The 21,673-nt window shown below is 44.6% G+C and overlaps 1 protein-coding gene and 1 long non-coding RNA gene across 3 annotated transcripts; both read right to left on the bottom strand.

The window, feature by feature from the left end:
- Positions 1-3,089: 3,089 nt before the first annotated feature.
- On the bottom strand, positions 3,090-4,522 carry LOC125713057 (uncharacterized). The gene is made up of 2 exons (XR_007383456.1): positions 3,916-4,522; positions 3,090-3,830 (listed from the first exon to the last, which is right to left on the bottom strand). It is a non-coding gene; the product is annotated as an uncharacterized LOC125713057 (long non-coding RNA).
- A 2,951-nt stretch (positions 4,523-7,473) lies between these two features.
- LOC125713324 (TNF receptor-associated factor 4-like) lies at positions 7,474-21,092 on the bottom strand. Of its 2 annotated transcripts, none has more exons than XM_048984345.1 (7): positions 20,551-21,092; positions 11,252-11,303; positions 10,895-10,999; positions 10,541-10,702; positions 10,214-10,375; positions 9,972-10,127; positions 7,474-9,833 (listed from the first exon to the last, which is right to left on the bottom strand). In XM_048984345.1, the coding sequence occupies exons 1-7, from the start codon at positions 20,691-20,693 to the stop codon at positions 9,192-9,194; spliced, it is 1,422 nt and encodes a 473-aa protein (XP_048840302.1). In that variant the 5' UTR covers positions 20,694-21,092; the 3' UTR covers positions 7,474-9,191. The 2 variants fall into 2 exon arrangements, with proteins under 2 accessions (XP_048840302.1, XP_048840303.1); XM_048984346.1 differs by having other exon boundaries at positions 10,011-10,127.
- Between the last annotated feature and the right edge of the window lie 581 nt (positions 21,093-21,673).

Genomic DNA, 21,673 nt, shown 5'->3' with positions numbered 1-21,673 from the left:
ATTTTTCAACTTCCGGTTGTTTAATATATGAAATTATGCATTTTTTTGTCATTTGTATTTATAATAGAATTTATCAAAACTGCATATACATGGACAGTCCTATCCAAATATCTACTCGGAGTCAATGGGAATTTCAGTAATTGAGGTCAGTCAGCTATCCTGAAACCAATAACTTTGGGTGTGCTGGTCAGTCAACTCTGTGGTCTATGTTAAGTTTAGGATTTGTGAAACCTACTTTCTGTACAGCTGCTGTAGGCCCTACATCAGCAAGTGAGATTTGTTGGTTAGCTAGATAACTTGTTGGATTTAAGTCATCCCAGTTTAAATGGATTTTATCTTAGTCTGGACTAAATATAAGTGAACAATGTTAAATCTGACAAGTTATCTGGTTAAGCAAGGAATCCTGCTTTGTGATACAGAACCTTGCCCCATTACCATTATACCCTACCATTATATTGTTTTTAGGATGATTCCCTCAATGTCCACACGGTGGGGCTGTTGCATTATAATGAGACCTCAGACAACACCTGTGCATACAAACGACCAAAGCAAACTGCTGTGGGCATGTGTATGCAAAACGCTTCACGACTTTGCCTACAATTTGTTCACTGTATGCTTTGTATAGAGCTGGGAAGGATTCTATAGAAACGGACTAAAATACATGCGTTCTTGTTCTGGAACGCAGAAACACATCTGACCCTAGTATATGAGCTCTCGCTTGTCTGCTCAGTCTCTTACTTTCTCACTGACAAACACCGTAATTGGCAGGAGAATTGAGTTCATTTACGAGTCACAGTCCCCAGGAGACTAGTTCTATGAGGAGGGAGAGGGGCGACCAAGGCAGCAATCTACAACTCAATGAGGAGCATTTCCTGGGGATATTGGGGAGTTCGGGAGTTGGGGGGGGCATCTCCTCTGCCTTTTCCCTGATTGCATCAGCCTGGTATATCAAGTCTCTACTGACCTCTGCAAACACCCAGTGGTACTAATGAAGGAGAGATGAAAAAATATATTAATTTCCTTTGTTATTACTTATTTATTTTTTGGAAATCACTGTGCCTCAAATGTTAGATGAGCTGCAAAGGGAAAATCTGTGACTCATGCCTATTCTGTTACTCAGCTTTTTTTTTCGTTAGGGGCACTCATGTTACTTGTTAGTCTTGCTCCACTCCCACCTTGCTCTGCTCGTTCTGGGCCTAATTAGAGGAATTCTCAAAGGATCTGCACCTCCACGCTTACCAGAGGGAGTGGGAGGCTTTGGAGGCAGTCAACGCTTCTTTTAATTTTTTTTTTAGTTGCTAGTTGCCCCCTCTGATTAGATGAATAACAAAAAGCATATGGACGGAGCAACCTACTCAGAAATTGTGTCTTGGATGGGAGGGCATCCCAGTTGCTGTTGGGGCTGTATGCGAGTGACAGTACTGGAGAGAGATGGTGGAGATGAGCATGCAATCAGGACTGTCAAAAGGGATGGTGGGGTCAGTTTTTCATTCACTTTCATTTTATGTTGAGAGTGAATAACAGGGTTGGGTCCATTCCCGAATGCATGCATCAATTCCAATGCAGATCAGGAAATGGAACTGGAGTTGGAATTTAAATCAAATTCAATTCCAGATCTTTCCCCCATTGTTTTTCCCAACTCTAGTTCCATTTCCTGATTTGGATTGGAATTGATGCATGCATTCCAGAATGGACCCAACCCTGGCAAATAAAATGGGCAAAGCACTATAAGCTCGGAGTTTAGTCTATCATTAACTGCGTGATTTAATACAACATTTCCGGCAAGCAGTAGAATTCTAAACGTTCTTTTTCTGCTTCACAAATGAGGTGAAAGGTCAGGGCAGGGCCAGCTGGAGAGGTCACCCATTCCGGATGGTCGCTGCACCCTGATAACAGACAGTCTGGTGGCAGCTGCCTCTGATAGTGCCTGGGCAGACTGTATAACTGGACCAATTTAGATAGTGCCTCTGTCAGCAATGGGATAGTAGGAAGTGTCTTGAGTATTTTGGGTAACAATGTAGCGTAAATCATAGCCGTGTTTGTGCTGGTAGCCTAATGACACTGAATGACCTATGTCACCATTTTATGGGGGACGTGAATGACAATTAATTACGCTCATTCTACAGGGCTGAGTTTATTTGGACAAACTCTGTATACGTTTGACGTGATGTCAGCCCCCCAAGCAGTAAGAATGGCCAGACAGAATGTGCCGACTGTCCAAAATTAAACTTCACTGAACAGGGGGACTTCACGATGTGGCTGTCAGCTGGGGGGGGGTCCCAAAATTTCACCACCCCCTTCACATACTCCCTCTCCATCCCATCACAGGTGTCAGCTCAAAAGCCCAGCCCCGTCGAACAGGTGTCTGAGGCTGGCCTCCTTTCAAGATTGGGGAGGGGGGGGGGGTGCTTTCCGTTCCACCACCCCTCATCAGTTATGCTTGATTTAAGCAAACTCGTATGTAAGCTTGTGTGTGATGCATGCGTAGTGGGATCCCAGTTGGAGGGTCTTTGCTTCCACCTGTGCTCCCCACAGGCTCCCCCATCACTTTTGACCTGTGATGTCATAATACATGTATCTATGGAAACCAAAATGACCAAAACAGGTGGGCCACCCAGCCCACTGTGTGACTCTCGCTGGCTCAGCTCGCAGGCACACATATCTGTCATATCAGAATGCCCTTCCCCGATTCATGACCCACCCCATAAAAAATAAACCTCGACACCTCCCTGATTATCTGTGCTGTCATAGGATCAGACCAGACACATCCCCCCCCAAAGACCTGTTTAACTGTGTATTTACGGGGGGTGTAGCCTGAAGCTGCTGATTCCAGAGAACCTGAGTGCACCAGCTGGCATCTGTGTATAATCTGCCCCTCCAGGTTTGATACAGCATCTCTCCTTCAGTTCCCCCTCATTCCGATTAACATTCAGACCTTAAAGCCCTGGATTGCCCGCCTTGCCCACTGCATATGCCATTTAATTACTGAGCAAAGGCATGACTAAACTGGTACCAGGACTAGGTATTCCCAGAACAATGTAAAATGTCTCCATGACAATGACCAGGCTAATGGAAGGATGAATTCAAAGAGCTGCATAATCCATTTATTCACTTCAAGTATAGTGGTAAGTATCCCCACTCATGAAAGTCATGCAAGTGATCAGGGTTCGAGTCTCCAATCAGGAAAGTGATAGACCGCTAATTTTAAAGAATTTCCCCCAGGGATCAATGGTGTGTGTGTGTGTGTCTGTCTGTCTATCTATCTATCTATCTATCTATCTATCTATCTATCTATCTATCTATCTATCTATCTATCTATCTATATATGGCATATGGTACATGTAAGTCAGGGTATATCATGATAAATTAACTGTGATATTGCATATACATGGTGTTGCAGTATGTGGCGGAACCTTAAATTCCAGCTTTTGAAATCTGTCACTGCTATGCCATTCCTCTCTCATGCTGACATCGACGTCCTGCTCTCTTGGCCAGAGACACTGGAAATGATGTATTTCTGCTCTGTGTCTTTATTTCCCTCCCTTCTGAAGATGTGTTTTAAACCTTCAGTCAGAAGGATGGGCTCAGAACAAGCAGGAGGGAGATAAAGACTGAAACAGCAAAACCTCAAGCGCAGAGGATCCTGTGGGGCCTGCTACTGGAAATCCTTCCTTACTCCTTCCCAGCAGTCACAACTTATTCAGGTTCAGTGTCTGCATCCTTTCACAGCCTTTACAGACGTGAGTCCCACCTCCTCTGCGGTCTGATCGATACTGGATCACACGTACCATAAAGTACTGTCGTGTTCTTGTCCCTTGGGTCAGCAGCCTCTGCAAGAGTAAAATAGCAATAACAAGCTAACAATGGTTAGGTTGAACCCATAAAGTTGGCTGTATTTTACGAGATATACTTAACCAGTTCAGAAGGATTGGATGCGTTCGTAGCGCTGGCCGATCTTATAATATTATCCGTAATCGATGACATCACGCAAATAACCCGCTGTCTGCATCTGGTAGTGACAAGCTCGCGATTATCGCCTTTGTAGTAATGTTAGGCTACACACAAAGCAAGACCAGTGCTTCCAGTTTTGCCTTCTGGCCTACATTTCCGACGCAGTTGAAAAAAAGGCACACATTTATGTCGGGGCTGCCAGTTCTTACGCATCTGGCGTGACACTTACACTCAGGCAAGAAATCTGATGGCAAATCTATATTATTTCATTAAAAACCTAGACTTAACTGCATCAAAAGCGATTCAGTAGTTTGCAAACCCTACAGACTAATTTCAATGTAATGAAACTGTTACATACATTTAAATGCGCGTGCATGTGTGTCCATACTTGTCTCGAATTGAAGATGGCGCTGCAGCCAGCTGACCAAAGTTGGCAACCCTGTGATTCTATTTTTAACTCCTTGTGAGAAACATGAAGGTATCAGTGTATGTTAACATCTGTCATAACAGAAGTATGGGTAGGACTTACCCTAAATTTGTGGACAACTGCTTTAGACGGTTTTAGACGGCGTGCGACATGTTTCTAAATCGTAATTAAATCTAACTCCCCCTCCCCCAGTCAATTTCGCAGAGACTATAAAAATATTATTATTACCCACCCTTCCGTCTGTATGCAGGTGTAGAGCTATCACGATTACTCGACTGAACTGGATTACTCGATTACTAAAAACATCGATTAAAATTCATTCCCGATCATTTGGCAATATGGCGGAAGGGAGGTGGGACATAGTGGATGAAAGGTAAAAATAAGGAGCGAAAGCATAATTTTTGTGGAAGCACTTCCCATTAAAAGTGAATGAAAATGCAGTTTCATTGTCAGTATTGCAAAGCAGAACTTAAATATTACCACAGCACGCCTGCAATGCAAATCTTAAAGAAAGCTTTTGGTTTGACCCAATAATGTGAGGTCAGCTGTAGGTATGTGCCATTTAGTATATCGAAATAGAACAGGCTGTCTTTTTTCACCAATTTAACTTTAAATCAGTTTGCTTAGTTCACCTTATCATTCCGCCATGTCAAAATATTAATAATCGCTGCCAAAACAAGCTGGCCCTCTCATTTAGTTGTATCGTCTTACATAGTATATGGTACTTATTAACCATATTAATTTTTAGGAACATGTTGTGTGCTTTGAGTAGGGCTGAACGATATTTGATGTTTTTGCGACATTCAAGAGTTGAATATTAACTATAGGCCCTATAGCCAAATAAAACGTATCTACCAACAATGTCTGACAAATAAGTTGGTGGTATCGCCGTTATAGTTGTGGCAGCAGACTCAGGTTAATACCAAAAATAGCTTGCTTTTGCTCAATATCGTATCTATGAAATGCAAGATATTTCCCAACAGCAGAATGCAAATTTCTTTTCGTGACCAGTTCTTGTTCACTTGTCTCCACTTCGCACACTTTGATATATTTTTCACGAACGCAGTCCACTGTCTATGGCTGAGTCGAACTGCAAGGACGTAATGATTATGATTGTCCCAGAGAGCGCTTGCAAAGCTCATGCAAAAGCGGAAAACTAATTTTAACATATCTGATCATTCTGAAAAGGAATCAACGTTAGAATTGCAAAGCTTACTAAATTTTCCTTCCTGTTATTAACCTAACATGTTTTAGCACGATGTATTGATGATTTGAACCCAACAGACTATTACGGTACTTACGATGTGACAATTGTATGTGCATGAAATGCTATGTCGATATTAACATCGCACATTGTTAAAGCCTGTTATGGTGGCACAGTGCTGTCGCTGCACACTGCTGCTTTGTGTTTGTGCAATTTGCATGTTCATCCTGTGTGTGCGTGGCGTTTTGGCGGTCTTTGGTTTCCTTCCACTGTCCACAAACCTGCAACTTAAAAGCCTTAAATAGGTCGTATATGTGACCCTGCAATGGTTGGTCGGTTCCTGCCTTGCGGCAAATGCAATGCGTATTAAATAATATTATAAATGATTACCCAATTAATTTCTCGAATATTGAATAAATCGATAGTGACAGCCTAATGTTGTGTTTTCACATTTTTTTCACCAGCCTAAAAAGTGCACTGCATATCCCAATATTTTAAAATTCTAATATTTTTTTTGATATTGCTCAGCCCAAGCCTGTTCAGCCTTGCCTTGGGACAAATGACCTGTGGAGTATCTTCAAGGCTGGGGAAAGGGGAGGAGGGAGACAGTGAAATTTCACGACCCACATGCTTGCTGAAGGCCAAGAAGGTGGCAATAAAACTCTGCCTCGTTAATTTCCCCCCATAAATTCTATCGAATGTAATTTGAACAGGATTTATAGTATGGAGCCAACATACGTCAAGAAGGCACAGGTGTTCTAGTGTCAACTCAGCCCTGGAAATGACCTCAGGATAACAGATTATTAACTAAATCAATTCAGAAGTTCGTTTGCCCAATCGATGCAGGTTTAACCTGAGGTCAAGAAAATGGCGACAGGAATTATTAAAATGTGTGTTTACTGAGGGTGTTACACAGATGGGACACGCAGACTGTGTGAGGAGCAGACTCTGAGAGACAGTCACAACATGGGTGACAGTGACAGCAAGACTGGTTACAGGATCTGAAATATCAGTTAATTTTCGGTCCTAGGAGCTGTGGATCCAGTCCAGGGTGAAACTGAACTATCAGCACTCTGTTTAACACATTTCGTTAGATCTGCTTTTCCTGGTGCTTTAAGGTCAACATATTCCTGTGAGGCTCTTTGTATTTAAGCACACGCTCTATGTGTGTGTGCGTGTCTGTGCGTGTGTATGTGTGTGTGTGTACTGGCACGAGAGCAGGTCGGTACCTGCCAGGCCCCAGAAAGCCTGAAAAACTTATTTTCCTCACAAACACCTGCGTATTAAAAACAAATCAGTCACTGGTGCATTTCTGCCGTCTGTCTTTCCAGATTTTTTGTTCCCATTTTTGTTCCCTTCTTATCTTAAGTAAATAACCATTGGGCAGAGTGTTTGGTGCTTAGAAAGCTTTAAAATGTGTGTGAACGGGCAGGCTAGAGAGGTAAGGGGAGGCAAGGTTTGACGGGAGGGGGGAACGGAGGCCGGGTTTCCGCGTATCAAACTCCCCCACTGGCCGCTGAGGTGGAACATCTGCTCCAGAAGGAGAGCTGAACCGATATCTTGGCAGAGTGCAGTACAGACCTGGGCAAAAGCCAGCCTGTGGGTGAGATTCAGCCCACGGAGCCATTTTTACTAGCCTGCGCGATCTTTAAACAAGAAAAATATATATATTTTTCCATTAAGTCTACTTTAGTTGAGATGATGAGGCAGATTTTTGCCCAGAAGTTTCTTTGAATTAATAATAAATAAGCATCAGAATCTAACAAAACTACTACTGTAGTTTTCATGAGACATGAAAATAATCCAAAGTGAATAAATAATAAAAAAGGCCCCCTGTTGACGTGCAGCGAAGCTCAGGTTTGGGCATCTGCAGAAAATAACTGCACAGCCCTGATGTAAAATCTAATGTTTTATTTTCACGAGGATTCAGGAGATCAATGGTAACACAATCGTCTTTCGTTCCAAGTCAAAAAATTGGAGGAAAAACACTTCACAGAAACAGATGGTTTAACAGAACTTTTAAATGGTTCTATTGATTCCAGTCCTTCCCAGAATAAAAAGCCTTCACGGATAAATAAAAAAGAAAAAAATTTTTGCATGTACATGTAACACATTTAATTCCCTTCGTCCAGGTTGAAAAACATTGCTTGTCGATCACAGAAATATTCCAACCGGGATTTCTGACAAACATAAGCAAAACTCCAGCCTGGTTTTTATATAGCCACCCTACCCCCTCACCCCGAGTCCAGTACAGGGCAAAGCCCCCTCCAAGTGTTCCATAAGTTCCACAGGCCTGCCTGGAATGACAGCTGGGGGGGGTCAGTTCTATCCCATCTCCTGCTTCAGTCCCACCTGTCGAACAAGCAGTCCACCTGTGACCCAAAACGGAATTGCTATTAGCTGCCTGGACAAAACAAAAAAAAAAGTGCTTTTTGTAATATTGCTTATCCAGTTTGAAGCATCAGTGACCATCTGTCATTTAATAGGGGGACGTCCCTCCCCCATCACCTGTCCAGGGGAGGAGAGAGGGCAGAGTGGATGACAGAACACAAGGACAGAGAGATCTCTTCATCTGTCCTGGGGCATTGGAAGTCTGGCCGGGAGGTGGAGCCACACGGGTTACCACAGGAAGTCCTGGTCGCCATGACGTCAAATGTGAAACGTCCACTGTGTAAAATCACTTTGGATAAATGTATCCTTTACATGCCCCAAAGGGTGAACGTCTAGCCCCTAAAAACTAAGCGTCCTTCACTTGTCCCATTTTTCAGGCAGGCTCCACCTTGATTTATCAGCAAGACTCCCAGCTCCAACCACACCTGTTCCTGTGTCCGGTTTCAGGCCCTGGCTGCATTTATGAATATTCATCAGGAGTCTGTCCTTTAATGCGTGACTGGCAACAAAAATGATCCTTCTGTGTCACTAGGGAGGAGCTTTTCCTCTGTCTGGGGTCATAAATATTGTTTACATTGATGAAGAGCCTCGTTTCAGGGCCACCTGCTGATACTAATAGACACTGTTTTCGCCACTAAATGCACGTGGCAGGAGGTGCTCCAAACAAAGGAGGGAGAAAAGGAGGTCACTGGTTTTTTGGTCCAGTGAGCAGAAGGCAGCTGGGTTGGTGACTGTGTGACACACTGCTTCATATGGGTCACTAGTGCTGGGTGGATCAGCAGAAAACTGACTGCCAGCATGAGTGGGTAGAAGCGGAGCTCCCGTTCCAGATCAGTTCACATGAACGTTCTGCATTTACACTACTACTGTCAAGCCCTCTCTACTCCTATTCTAATTTCTATAGCTCTTCACATGAACCCGAGAACAAAATACTAATAAACTACTGGCCACACCCACATTTCCAAGGCTTTTAATCTCAAATTTCCTTGAGGATGGAGAGAAGAATGAGCCGAGAAAATTGGTCCCCAAGCAGCTAAACAGGATGCCCCTGCAGCCCGTTACAGCAAAGTCAACGTGAGTGGCTGAGCAGCAACTTCCTGTCTAGACAGCCAATGAGAGCTGGACACTCCCAACACAAGCTCTGGGTTTCCAAGAGAGAAGAAGCTACCCGGTGATTTTTTTTCTGCCTTTTTTCAAGTCTCTCCTCCATACCACAAGCTATGCGATGATCTTCTGAGGGATGTCCACAGAGACCTTCAGAAAGATGGCATCGTCCCGAATGTAATTCCTCTTCCGGATCTCCTCGTGGGAAATAAACTTGGGGTAACCGAAGCCGAGGGCGCTCTCGTCCGTCGGGTCACATGTAGCCCTCCCGGCTCGCGGCCGCTGGAAGTTCTTCCACGAGGGGTCAGGGTTGAAGGTCTCGGTGATATGCTGGGGCTTGGAGAAGGAAGGGTCGCTCTGGTCCAGCAGGGAAAAGGTGACCCGTCCCGGGAAGGGCCACTCCAGCAGGTTGTCGTACTCACCGGGGAGGACGCGGATGTACAGAGAGAGGAATGAGCCCTCGCCGCTACCGTTGCCATCCAGAAAGGCAGAGGCCTGCAGCCGGTAACCATAGCGATGGCTGTAAAATATCGGGCTCAAGCACTCGGAGTTGCTATGTCTCCGCGCCTCCTGGAATTGCCGAGTGAAGTCCGCCACCTTCCACAGGAAGGCGCCGCAGCGGCTGGCAGACATCTCCTCCACCTCCCTCCGTAGCTCCAGGATCTCTTGCCGCTGGCGGTTCACCATCCCACACATCAGGTTCAGGTGGGCCTTGGCCATGTCCTCCAGGTGGCGACTCATGGCCACTTTCGGACCCTGCCACAAGGGGGAGACAGAGAGCAGGAGATTAAATGCAAACCGACGCCACTTAATAATGTATAATTTTCAACACCCGAGTAGCCCTAGGGTACAGGTACATTTCGTCTCCCCCGATTCTTTAAAATTCAGACACACCCTGTGTTTGCAGCCGGCTTCCCTGAAGGGGCAGATCACCTGGGAGGTGTTGCAACCATCCCGTACGTGGGCTGCCAGCTCCTCTCGAGTGAGGCTCGCCGCCCCACACTGGTGCGGGCACGACACCAGGAACTGCGGGCATTGGTACTGGTGGTTCTGTTGCATCAGGATGCATCGTAGATCAGAAAAGCAGCAGAAAATAATAGCGATAATATCGATGTGAAATAAGAGCCGGCACAGACCTGCAGAGTGTCCCACACGAAGCCCTTCCCACAGTGTCTGCAAGGCAGCGTCCGTTTGGGACATTCTGTCGCGCCATGTCGTCCCAGCAACCGCCTGGCCAGACGCGCCCCGCACTTGTTCTCACAGTACACGCTCTCCTGGGGGCAGACTCCCTGGTGCTCCTGTGCGGGGGTCCAATCACAGAACGTGCAAACGAATCAATGTTGTATTCTTAATCATCCATGGGGACCCCCCTCCGACCCCAGCCAACAGCCCAAAGACCTGATTAGTGGAGGCAGACACACTCGGCCCCACCCTCCCCCCAGGGTGCTAACCCCACCCCTCACCTCATAGGCGGCCCCGGTGAAGTCATCGCCGCAGTGCTCGCAGCGAACCTGCCGCTTGGTGCAGTCGTGCTGCAGGTGTGCCGGGAGCTCTCGGCGAGTCAGCTTGGTGGCACAGCGGTTGGGGCAGGGAATCACGTTGTAGGAGCAGGTGGAGAAATGGCCCTGGGGGACCGAGGAGGAGGAGGAGGAGGAGGAGGTGATAGGGATACAGAGAGCCGGTGAGCACGACACAAGGCGGTGCAGTTTATATCCCAGTGACAGCTCACTGCACACATGCTAATCAGTGACTGTGAGTCTGCCCTGAGTGGAGCTTTTTTGAGTAATAATCACCCCCCCCCCCCCCCCCCCAAGTACCTGCAGCTGCTTCACCTGCCCCGTCCAGCGACAGCCCTCCTCGCTGTGGATGCAGCGGATGGTCAACGCGAGGATTTGCTGCTCCAGCTCTGGGTCGGGGTATATCTGAAGGCCACAGGGGTCGGGGGGTAGGGGTCACACGTATGTGTGTGTGTGTGTAAATGTATAATTCGTGCATCGGAACACTGTGTCAAGTACGGGTGACGTAGTTCACTGGGACGGTCTGTACCCATAACGAGTGAGTCAGGGGTGTTAGACACACAGGCCGGGCAGAGGGAGTCACGCTTCACTTGACTGTAAGTGACCAGACACCGGCTCCGATATGAACAACAAGGGGGCACCGCTAGCAGACGTTACCTTGGCGTAATCCAGGGGCAGCTGGTCCTCGGGGCACTTAAACACTCCCTCACTGCGAAAACACAGACAGATCGTGGTGAATGAGAATCATCACGTCGGCCTTTAGCCTTGCCGCACTGGCCTTGACGGCCACGCCCGCTGTTCTCACTTTCTTTCGGTTACCATCAGCTGCCGCTAGCCTGTTAGCATCTGGGGAGGACACAGGAGACAGGATCTTATCGGGCCTGAAGCAGGGATACCGGTATCGGGGAAAGGAAAGGCCATGCCTGCTCCTCTAGGGGGCACTACGCAGGCGAGTAGGCAAGTGGTGGAAATATTTTTCACATTTTTTGCCTCTAGAAAAATGGCTGTAAATCAAAGGTCAAAAAGAACTGGACGAGAGGCTTTGGACTGTTGTCCATGTTATCAATGAGGCCATCTCAAATCTGTGGGGAGGGGGACGGCGAGCAGAACCCAGGACGCTGAACATCACCGAAACTGCAACCAAAACTGCTCCCCACCCATGCAGCCTCTCCTGCCACGCAGAACCCTGATGAAATGCCGCGTCACATTTTTCACCTTGCAGTGGGGCCTTAGAACAAGAGGAACCGGTCATTCTGGTTACAGAACAACACGGTGGGGGGGGGCTTTTACTGCCCCGTGGAGGAGACCAAACACAGGACAACCAAAAAACAGCCGAAGGGTTTCTGTTTTCTATACAGAAAGCCACAGTCAAGAAATGCGGCGGCCCAGGTCAGATCCTCGGGGAGACTAACTCAAAATCAACCCTAAGAGGTGCAAGAGAACACCGCTGTGCTAAATCTGCCCTGTTAACGTCTAAAGAGGACAGGAGCTGGCTGACCAGCTGGGGAATGGCGGAAGTACACCAGACTGTCAGCCAGACAGAGGACACCAGAGACAACTGTCTGTGGGAAGATAGTCCGGTCTGTGTATCAATGCACAAACGGCTCGCAAAGGGCACCCAACTCCTATAGAAAAGATCCCCCCCCCCAAACACAGCAGCTGAGCCCAATCAGGAAATAAGCCTAAGGTTTGAGGGGGCTAAGGAACTGGAACTATTGCATTCGCATTTCAAATATTTTGCAGACACTTTTGTCCACAGCGATGTACAAATGAGACGAATAGCACATTCTAGACACACGGCTGTCAAGGTGTCGATTAGGTGTGAGCTAGGCTGAGCTTCCAGTGAATGCACAGGTACAAGTGTAAGCGGTATTAAAGCAGGAGCTACACAACAACATCCAACAAAGAAGAAACTAATAAGGCTCTTCGTTAGGGATAAAGACAGGGGTCAAGGGTCATGTCTTTGAAACCTGGCCAGTAGGGGTCCTACTGCAGCAAATGTGGATATATTGCCCTCACCCACCATTTGTCACTGGACAAAATTAAAGAAAGGTGAGCTTGATGCTAGCATTTTCATGTCTCATGGACCCCCCGAGAGGTGGCTTTCAATAAAAATCCTCTGTTTTCAGTCAATCAGATGCAGACTGTAGCGTTCCTTTGTCAGAATACAGAGTCCGTACAAAGGGTGCTATTCCAGAACAGTATCAATGAACCTCAACTACATGAAGAGGAGTCCGTGGAGTTTGCTCGGAAAGTAACAGTAAGGACCGTTTGGAGAAGCACTGCATTAGGATGAGTTTGTGTGCTTAACATTTCATCTGGACATGAGGCACTGTGTGCTGTAAACACAGACGTTACTGGCGTGTGTCCCATCTGATAACACACCCCCAGGAGCAGGTGACGTAGATGATCAAGAAATGCAAAGAGGTCAGACCATTTTTCGGCCTGATGATCTGAGCAGCTCCAAAAGGCCTCAGAATGACCGGAGCAGGGCTTTCAGAACTTCTGATCCCATCTTAACTGGCATCCCATCCAGGAGGTCTTCTGCCTTTTGTCTCGTGCTTCCTGGGATATACAGATGGGTGGATCAAATCTTGGAAAAGTACGCTGAAGGTTAATCACTAGACCCAACGCAGAAACTCGCGTTGAGTTACTGAAGCTCATCATCTTCATCTTCATCTCCTGTGATCTGCTCTCTTACACATCAACTTCCTCATCCAATGATAATCCACCATGGGGTGTGAATGCATGTGTGCCGTCGTGTCTTTGGTCCTCGTGAAACCCAAACCTTTTCAGTATTAGGGTGGATCTTAAAAGCTGCAGAGAAGAGCTGAGTACAGGGGACAAATGGGGAGGGTGGCTTGGAGGCGGGGGGGGCTAGCAGTCTTTAGAAAAAGCTGAAGAGCCAGTCCAAGATGCAGTAGAAACCTGAAACCTCAGACCAAAACAATGAAACTGCACACCTAGTAGCAAGCAAACACTGTACACCAGTCATCCAATCAGCCTTCACCCCGCTGTTCAGTAGCCTTTACAATGTATCAGTTACAGTCTGTCTCACAAGGGCTGCCTTGGAGTCCATGCTAATGACCATTAACACTGGCTAGCTGTCCTCAGTCAGCAGATGCTGCTGCAGTTTCCCAGCACACTGCATGTGCTCAGTCTGTGTCCTTGCTGGTCATGTGTCTCTCAAGTTGCTCAATTTTCACGCTAAGTTCAGCGCTTCCTGGTCTGAGCTGTTACTGAGCTGAGGTACGGCATTGTTAAAATACTGCACATCCGATACTGTACAGAGTTGGAGGTAAGCATGCGGAAATTCTGCTGAAAGGGAGGAGACTTGGAACAGTCCCCCCCATATCAATCTTTCACTGGATTTTTGGTCAACCCAAATGCAATCACATATATCACAACCATAAGGTGATAAAATGGCATGTTGTAAATTTATGACATACTGCAAATTTAACAGGAACAGCGAGAATTGTTATGAAGTGTATTTGTTTTGCTTATTAGTAAATAGTAACATTCCATAGTCACTGCACCATATCTACAAAATGTCACATAAATCAGCACGACAATCAGGAATTCATCCAGCCTAGAATGACAGAAAGTCAGTCTGCAGCTGGAAGATTCCTAATCCTTATGGACCTAAAATAATACAGCATCATTTATAGTTTTTCCACACTCAAACAGACAAAAGCAGGGAGTAACAAGTGAAAAGCAAATCGCACAAGGGGTTGCTTTCGAGAAAATGTCTGTCTTGCAAATTTAACAAACAAACAAACAAACAATCTCGGACACAACAACAGCAAAAAAAAAAAAAAGGACCGAGTGTGTTTTGGAAATTTGCTTTTCAATTCCCCAAACTAACATAGCCACAATGTTATGAAAGTGTGTCCTGTTTCAACACAAGAGTGTCACCATAAAAGAGCTGTGTTTTCAATATGCACAAGACCTTTTTTTCCATAAACTGATTTATGTACAGTAAACAATAATATTCTTTTTACAGTAATAAGCCTGCTTTATAAAATTACTTTTCCAGAGACCTTTTGACCTGCAGTCAATGAAGACTGACTTTATTTACCTGAATCCATGTATCCTGATGAGGCTTTAAAGGACATGGGGATGGATCATTACAGGCCACCGTGCCATTAGTTTCCATTGTGTTCCTTGTACATTCAGTCCACAGACACATTTTCATGTTACCTTCTGCAATTGTTTCCAATTCATCAACACCTTTGCTGAGGCCTTATAATTCTCATTTGGTTGGACTTGCATTAAGTTGACAGAAATAATATCCATATACTTCATTAATTTGTAATGCAATATCTGTGTTGACAAACATTTTCTTATGAGCAAAGTTCACGTGTCTGTAATCAATTGTTGACTTTTGACAGACACATATGCAGTTAGAGTTTCGTATTTCGGGTTCTGAAAAACACTTACAGAAAATTTGTTTTAGCAGTTTTAAAAACTATAACGGCCAGTTTAACACTAATAGCAAAATAACCGTCTTTCCGAAATGCCTTGGAGTAATTAAACTGCTTAATTCCTCATGTAATTCCCCAAGCGAGCTTGATGGGCCGAATGGCCTCCACTCATTTGTATAGTTCTTATGTTCTTATGTACACTTGCAGTTTGTCACTAAGGCTCTCTTTTCTAACCTTTGCTGACTGTGACCTTACATCTGCTGAGAGTCGACACTCCTGGACCACGTATGTCATCCACTCTTCCCAGCAGCACTAGACTCACACTATACATGTGCTTGCAGACAAACCCTGCCCCACATGGAATGCTGTCATAGCACAGTTCAGTCTATCATTCAGAAGTCTAGCCATCAGCTCTTTCTCAGCAGCATCAAAACACTCACTACCAGATTCAAGAACATATTCATATCATTAACAACCACTTTACCTGTCACAGTCAAACAGTCAATCCATGGCCCATGCACTACATATACCATCACTACACGTTATCAATCTCTTTATCAGCATGCAGTATTGTCTAGTTTTTGAACTGCTTCGGACTGTTTGCGCCTTGTGTTGTTTTACACTGTCTATGTTGTTTTACACTGTCGGTGTTGTTTTACACTGTGTGCATTGTTTAGAACTTTGGTATTCCAGTGGTTGAACGAGGAAGCATTCCAATGCACCTGTTGCACATGGCTGATAAGGATCTCGAAACACTGAAATCTTTAAGTACATCTTAGTCATTCGTTTCCCCCGATTCCAGGTCTGCTGCCGCCCTCTCACAGCACCGACCCCTAGAGAAGACTCTGAAAGAGGCTGGCTGAAGCCGTGAATTCTTTTCAGAGCACAGCGGTGAGTCATCAGCGCTGACACAATTTACTCCAGACAGGCCGCAGACAACACTCACAAAAGGAGATTTCTAAATATTGCTCCTTTTTTTCCGGCTTATTAGTCAATTTTAGTATCTGGACACCCGAAGACATATGATCTAAAGTGCCATTAGTATCTACAGTTTGGTTGTCTGTTCTCTAATGTGCAACTGGCCCCAATTTAGTTTTCAGTGTGGTTCTATTAGTTTTTATTTTTAAGATATATTTCTATTTTAGGGGCCGGCGTGGTGGTGCAGTGGTTAGCACTGTTGCCTCACACCTCTGGGACCCGGGTTCGAGTCTCCGCCTGGGTCACATGTGTGTGGAGTTTGCATGTTCTCCCCATGTCGTCGTGGGGTTTCCTACGGGTACTCCGGTTTCCCCCCACAGTCCAAAAACATGCTGAGGCTAATTGGAGCTGCTAAATTGCCCCTAGGTGTGCATGTGTGAGTGAATGGTGTGTGAGTGTGCCCTGTGATGGGCTGGCCCCCATCCTGGGTTGTTCCCTGCCTCGTGCCCATTGCTTCCAGGATTCCCCCGCAACCCAATAGGATAAGCGGTTTGGAAAATGGATGGATGGATGGATGGATTTCTATTTTAGTTATTAGTTTTAGTCATTTTATTTCTAGGGATAGACTGAAAATTGAAACAGCCGTTTTGTGTCTGATCCTCAGAGGATCCCAAACGAATACACAGTGCAGGTTACACGCTAATTTCCTCAAAAAGGACAAAACGTGTGATATACAAATATATAAATCATAGACCTACAAAGTTTCACAAATGATAGATAAATATACAAATCAAGATATACAAATCATTAGTTTAGCTAAATGGTATTTTAAATCGGTAACAAAATACGTTTTGATGTTTGTTTTTATTTTATTTGCTAGTTTTGTAAGAAGTTAATATTTTTCATTTAGATGTATTTTTTTATTTTTGAATTTTATTTGTTTATATATTTTTCTTCTTATTGTTTTTGTTAACGATAATAACCCTGTAACAATCCCAGGTTGTTAGGACAAGGCTAAATTTACAACCACCATCTGTCAGATTAATACATTTATTTAACAGGCAGGTAGCTTATTGGCGTTTAAACAAGAAAGGTATCAGTGGGGTTAGGGTATAGGTCTGCAAACCCGACAGGAGTTGAGCTCACTGGCAGATCTAGACCGGGCTCAGGCCAGTTTTTATGCATCAGTCGGGTTTAGATCAGGCTTGAACTCAACTTTATTTTGCATTTATTGTGCTAAAAACAGTAAAAAATGGAAATAAGACAGAATGGAAGTCATTTCATGCAAGTTTCAGAGTATAACGATATCTATCTATCGTCCGTCATGGAAATACAGGATAAAATCGTAAAGGTATAGTTTCTGACCAATCTGAACAATTTGGGGAAGTGTTTCTTCTGGAAGCAATTCTGATCTGATAACACTAATTGCCTTAGTTATCCTTCTGAAATATCGCATTTGTGCATAAGACGGTATGTGTTTATTATGCATGTGTTAGCATGTTTGAGCCAAGACACAATATCACGTCGTATAAATGGGTTAAAGTTGGGCTTGGGTTGAGAAATCCCATTAATATTCAGGCTCAGGTTAGGTAGGGCCTGAACACCAGGGGCCCGATCCGGGTTCGGGCTGTGCAGGGATTTGAGAGAGACACTGGGCGCATTTTACAGACATATTTAATATTACAACACAACCATCAAGAAATATAACAAGAATAGCCTGTGTTTTCACTCTCTAACCACGGTGTCCGGCTACATACAAGGTCAGAGGTTGACATATCAGAAAGGGGGGACACTTTGCAGTCGGTTTTCACCACCCCAAGACCCAAGGGGCGGGAAGCAGAGTATCATGTGTTTCGGACACCTGTCACGAGAGAGCTTATCTCACAGAGCAGTCATTTAAACTTAGATTTTACAGCAGGCAGCTGGTGGCAAGCAGCAGAATTTCCCCACATGAATGCTTAGACTGACTCCCATATTAGTGCAATTAACATTCCACAACCCCAAACAGAAAAGCAGACAAAACTTACTAACAAATCGAAAGTTTTAATGTGCTTCCATTTCCTTTTCCATAAAAGCAAAAGACGCCGTTTGCCCTGTTGATACGACCCTGCAATGTCTTTTCTGGAAAGTTAAACGTACCCGGAAAAACATGTATAAATACCGAAAAAGCACATGTACACAAGCAAACACACAGGACGGGAAACAAAAGGTGGACTTATACATAGGAACTCACGTAAACCCAAGGACAAACAGACACGCCCACAGAAACACACACACACACACACACACACACACACAGGTATGTAATTATATTTTGTGGGGACTCTCCATTCATTTCTATGGGGAAAACTCCAATCACAACACGACAACCTTAACCCCTACCCAGCCCTGACCAAACAAAATACAGACTTTTGGCATTTTTACTTTTTTGATTGCATTCATAGATCTTTGTGGGGACCCCAAAAATGGTGCCCACAATATATTAAAAAAAAAAAAAAACGGTTTTTACTACATTCTGGGGGACATTTGGTCTCCATAACACACACACACACACACACACACACACGTAGAAATAAAAACATGGACAGAAAATTGCACACATCTGGAACTGAGGGCAGCAGAGGGGGTCATGCACCCCCCCACAATATCAATCTGTCTCCTGAGCTGTTGTGTGTCTGTGGTTGCAGCCCACCGACCTGAGCAGGATGAGAGGAATCGGGAAACAGACCCATATGTGTCACGCTGACCTTTACGCCACTGGTCCTGGAGACCAGAGAATCACAGGCTTCCCTTTGGAGCTAGAAGGCCTTCTAGCTGCCCTGCGTACTGCCATGTGGCCACAAACTCTCAGAGCTGCAAGGCAGCAGGTCAGGCTGTGGGACAGGGAGCAGACAGACAGACAGGCAGGCAGGCAGGCAGACAGACAGCGCATGCAGTCAGAGGCAACTGGGTTTGGGCCAGTTTCAGCAATACCGTTTACATCTCTCTTTCAGGTTCGGGGAGTGGGGGTGGTATATGAGTCACTGTTAATATTTGTGTCTGTGCCTAAAAGTATGTGGGTTCAAATCCCACAGCGCCCAGCGTAATCAGTGCTGGATAAAGCCTCTAACCAGAACTCTTCCAGTGACTACTAAAAGTAAAAAACTCCATACTTTTCCTCACATGTACATCCCCCCCCACCCCCCACCCCCACCCACACACACACACACACACACACACACACACACACACACACACACACACACACACACGCCCCACAAAGTACACACCCAGTTCTGCCCCCAGCACCACATAATGATTAACATGCTTCCTAGTCCGATTCCCAGGCTCCCAACCACCCAGCGCCCGCAGCGCAGCCCCTCTCCCGTGCAAACGACAATGCCGTGAATCCGATTTTGAATGTACACAACCCAAATAAGGAAGTTCCTCTGTGTCATAAAACGTGTAATTGTACTTTCAGCATTCTTACGTGGAAACTTGCAAACAAATGGATTTGCATACTCTGTGAAAACTTGACATAAATCGCATCCTGGAAATTACAGATGTGAACGGTTAATGCGCAGACTATACACAACTTTTTAGATAGCTACTAATTCCGAGCTGCAGTTCAAATGAATACTTTCCACGTTTCCGGTTCCGAGAGAGAACTAATGTAATGTATCCGTATATAAAAATAAAATTTCATGCTGTCAAATCCGGCTATCATATAATTTCTCCCCCTGTATGTACAGACATCTACATGGATTTGTAATTTGTTTGTTTCTTTAAAATATGTCACTTTAAGATCCGCGAGATTACACTCGGGACTTATCTACGTTATGATCGTTTTTAACAAATAGGTAATAATTGAAATTCAGAGAAGGCAGCAGTAAATCTCACCAAATATCTTTGAAAAATTCGTCAACATAAATATACAAATTCATTATTCTACAATCGTTTACCACAACACATAAAGCACAGCGCTCATGCGCCACATGAACACAGCCGCAAAGGAGTAAAAGATCATAGCGTCTAACAGCAAAAATGAAATTATACATATATACGAGACGCATTCGTTTGGATTCATTATTATTAAAACTTAATTATTCTAATGAATTTGAAATCTGTGATTTGACAGCGATGACGTTCATAATGAAGTATGCCCACAGGTGCTGCTGACAGCGATAGAACACAAAAATAACATCTTTCATGAGTTACCACAAAGAACTATTATTTAATTAACAATCAGGGTGTATTGTTAATGTGCTGTTCTTGCCAGTAAACCCCGGTGGTTTTGTTTAGTCACGTGTCCTCTGATTTGGAAAGATGCGGACTATAGGGGTCACAGATGAACCTGCGACCAGGTGAGCCTGCGCGTCCTGCTCCAGGACATAGACCTTCGACCCGGCATGTTAATTTATTTATCAACGCCTATAAATAAACAGGAAAACCCTTGTTTGTCAAAGTGTCATTGCATCTGAATATTTTAAGATAAACACTTAACGGAAAAAATTAGAACCTCAATTTCTTATTAATCTTTTACGTAGTCTAGAGCATTGTTTTACATAAAAAAAATAATAATTCGGGTTCTTTGACCAGTTATCAGAACAGAAACGAAATATGAAATGCACTTACCTTAGAAATTCTTGCAAACAAGTATCACAGAACCTGTGTCCGCACGTTGAAACCTGCACAGGCTCCCGCATCGTCTTGTTGCATAAAGGACACTGAAATCGTCTTTTCGGCTTTTCCAGAAACTTGTAATCGAAGCCCGGCATTGCGGAATGCGGAGTGCACTGCTAATGTTTCCAGTCCGCTAAGTTTACACTGATCCAAAAACGAAAATGCGCTTTTTTAAGTTGGATGACTAAGTAGGACTGCCGAACAACCAAGCCAATTTCAAGTATAATCAGTATATTAAATGTATTTTTTCGAAGCCGTCAGGTTCCAAGTCCCACTGCATGAAATGCAGAGAATTAGGTGCCTGTTCACATTACGGCATAATCTGCCAAACAGAATTAAATCACAGTATAATCGCTGAAAGCTGAGTTGTCAACCGACCGACGTAAAATACAGTTTTTGAAGTGTGGGTTAATAGCTGGGCGAAGCCTCCGCCCCCTGGCGCAGCCGCCTAACTAGGAATAAACTTCCATCTGTTAAAGGTGACCAAGTCAAGCCCCACCTCTCTCATTTTAAAGGTGGAGTCTTTGACTACATTATATATATATATAGAGTACTGCTCACGTTCGTGGATTTTTAAAGGCCCCGCGTGCACATAAATCTTTGGCCAATTAAGGCATCCTTATCGCTTAAATTAAATTAGTTGAATTAGCTTTTTTTTGCGCTTTTGATCGTTTCACTGAGTATATTAGGTATTTTTACAGCAAGTTTGGTTACACAGGTACATGTACATAAATATGTATCTCCAGCCAAAAAGCATGAAGTGGTTATCTGTAACCTAAACAAAATGTTGAAAACATTGCCCCCTAGTGGTTCGCCAGCAATGAGCGTTTCATTTCTTATACCTTCACTTCAACATAAAGTTCTTCAAAGCGTTTATATGAGGTTTAGTTCGGTAAAGCGGCATCTGGACGATTACCTTAATTTGTGAAAATTGTACTGAGGTGTGTCAACAATGACAATCAATTTAATTATATTTTACTATTAGAGTTTGGGTGCTGCAGTGTCTGAAGTCACATCACGTAACCACCAGTGTACCCGACGGTTCAGTCGACTCCAGTGAATTATCCAGTGAAAC

The sequence above is a fragment of the Brienomyrus brachyistius genome, chromosome 18 (assembly GCF_023856365.1).
Source record: "Brienomyrus brachyistius isolate T26 chromosome 18, BBRACH_0.4, whole genome shotgun sequence".
Lineage (NCBI taxonomy): Eukaryota > Metazoa > Chordata > Actinopteri > Osteoglossiformes > Mormyridae > Brienomyrus > Brienomyrus brachyistius.
This window is presented reverse-complemented; position numbering and strand designations above follow the sequence as displayed.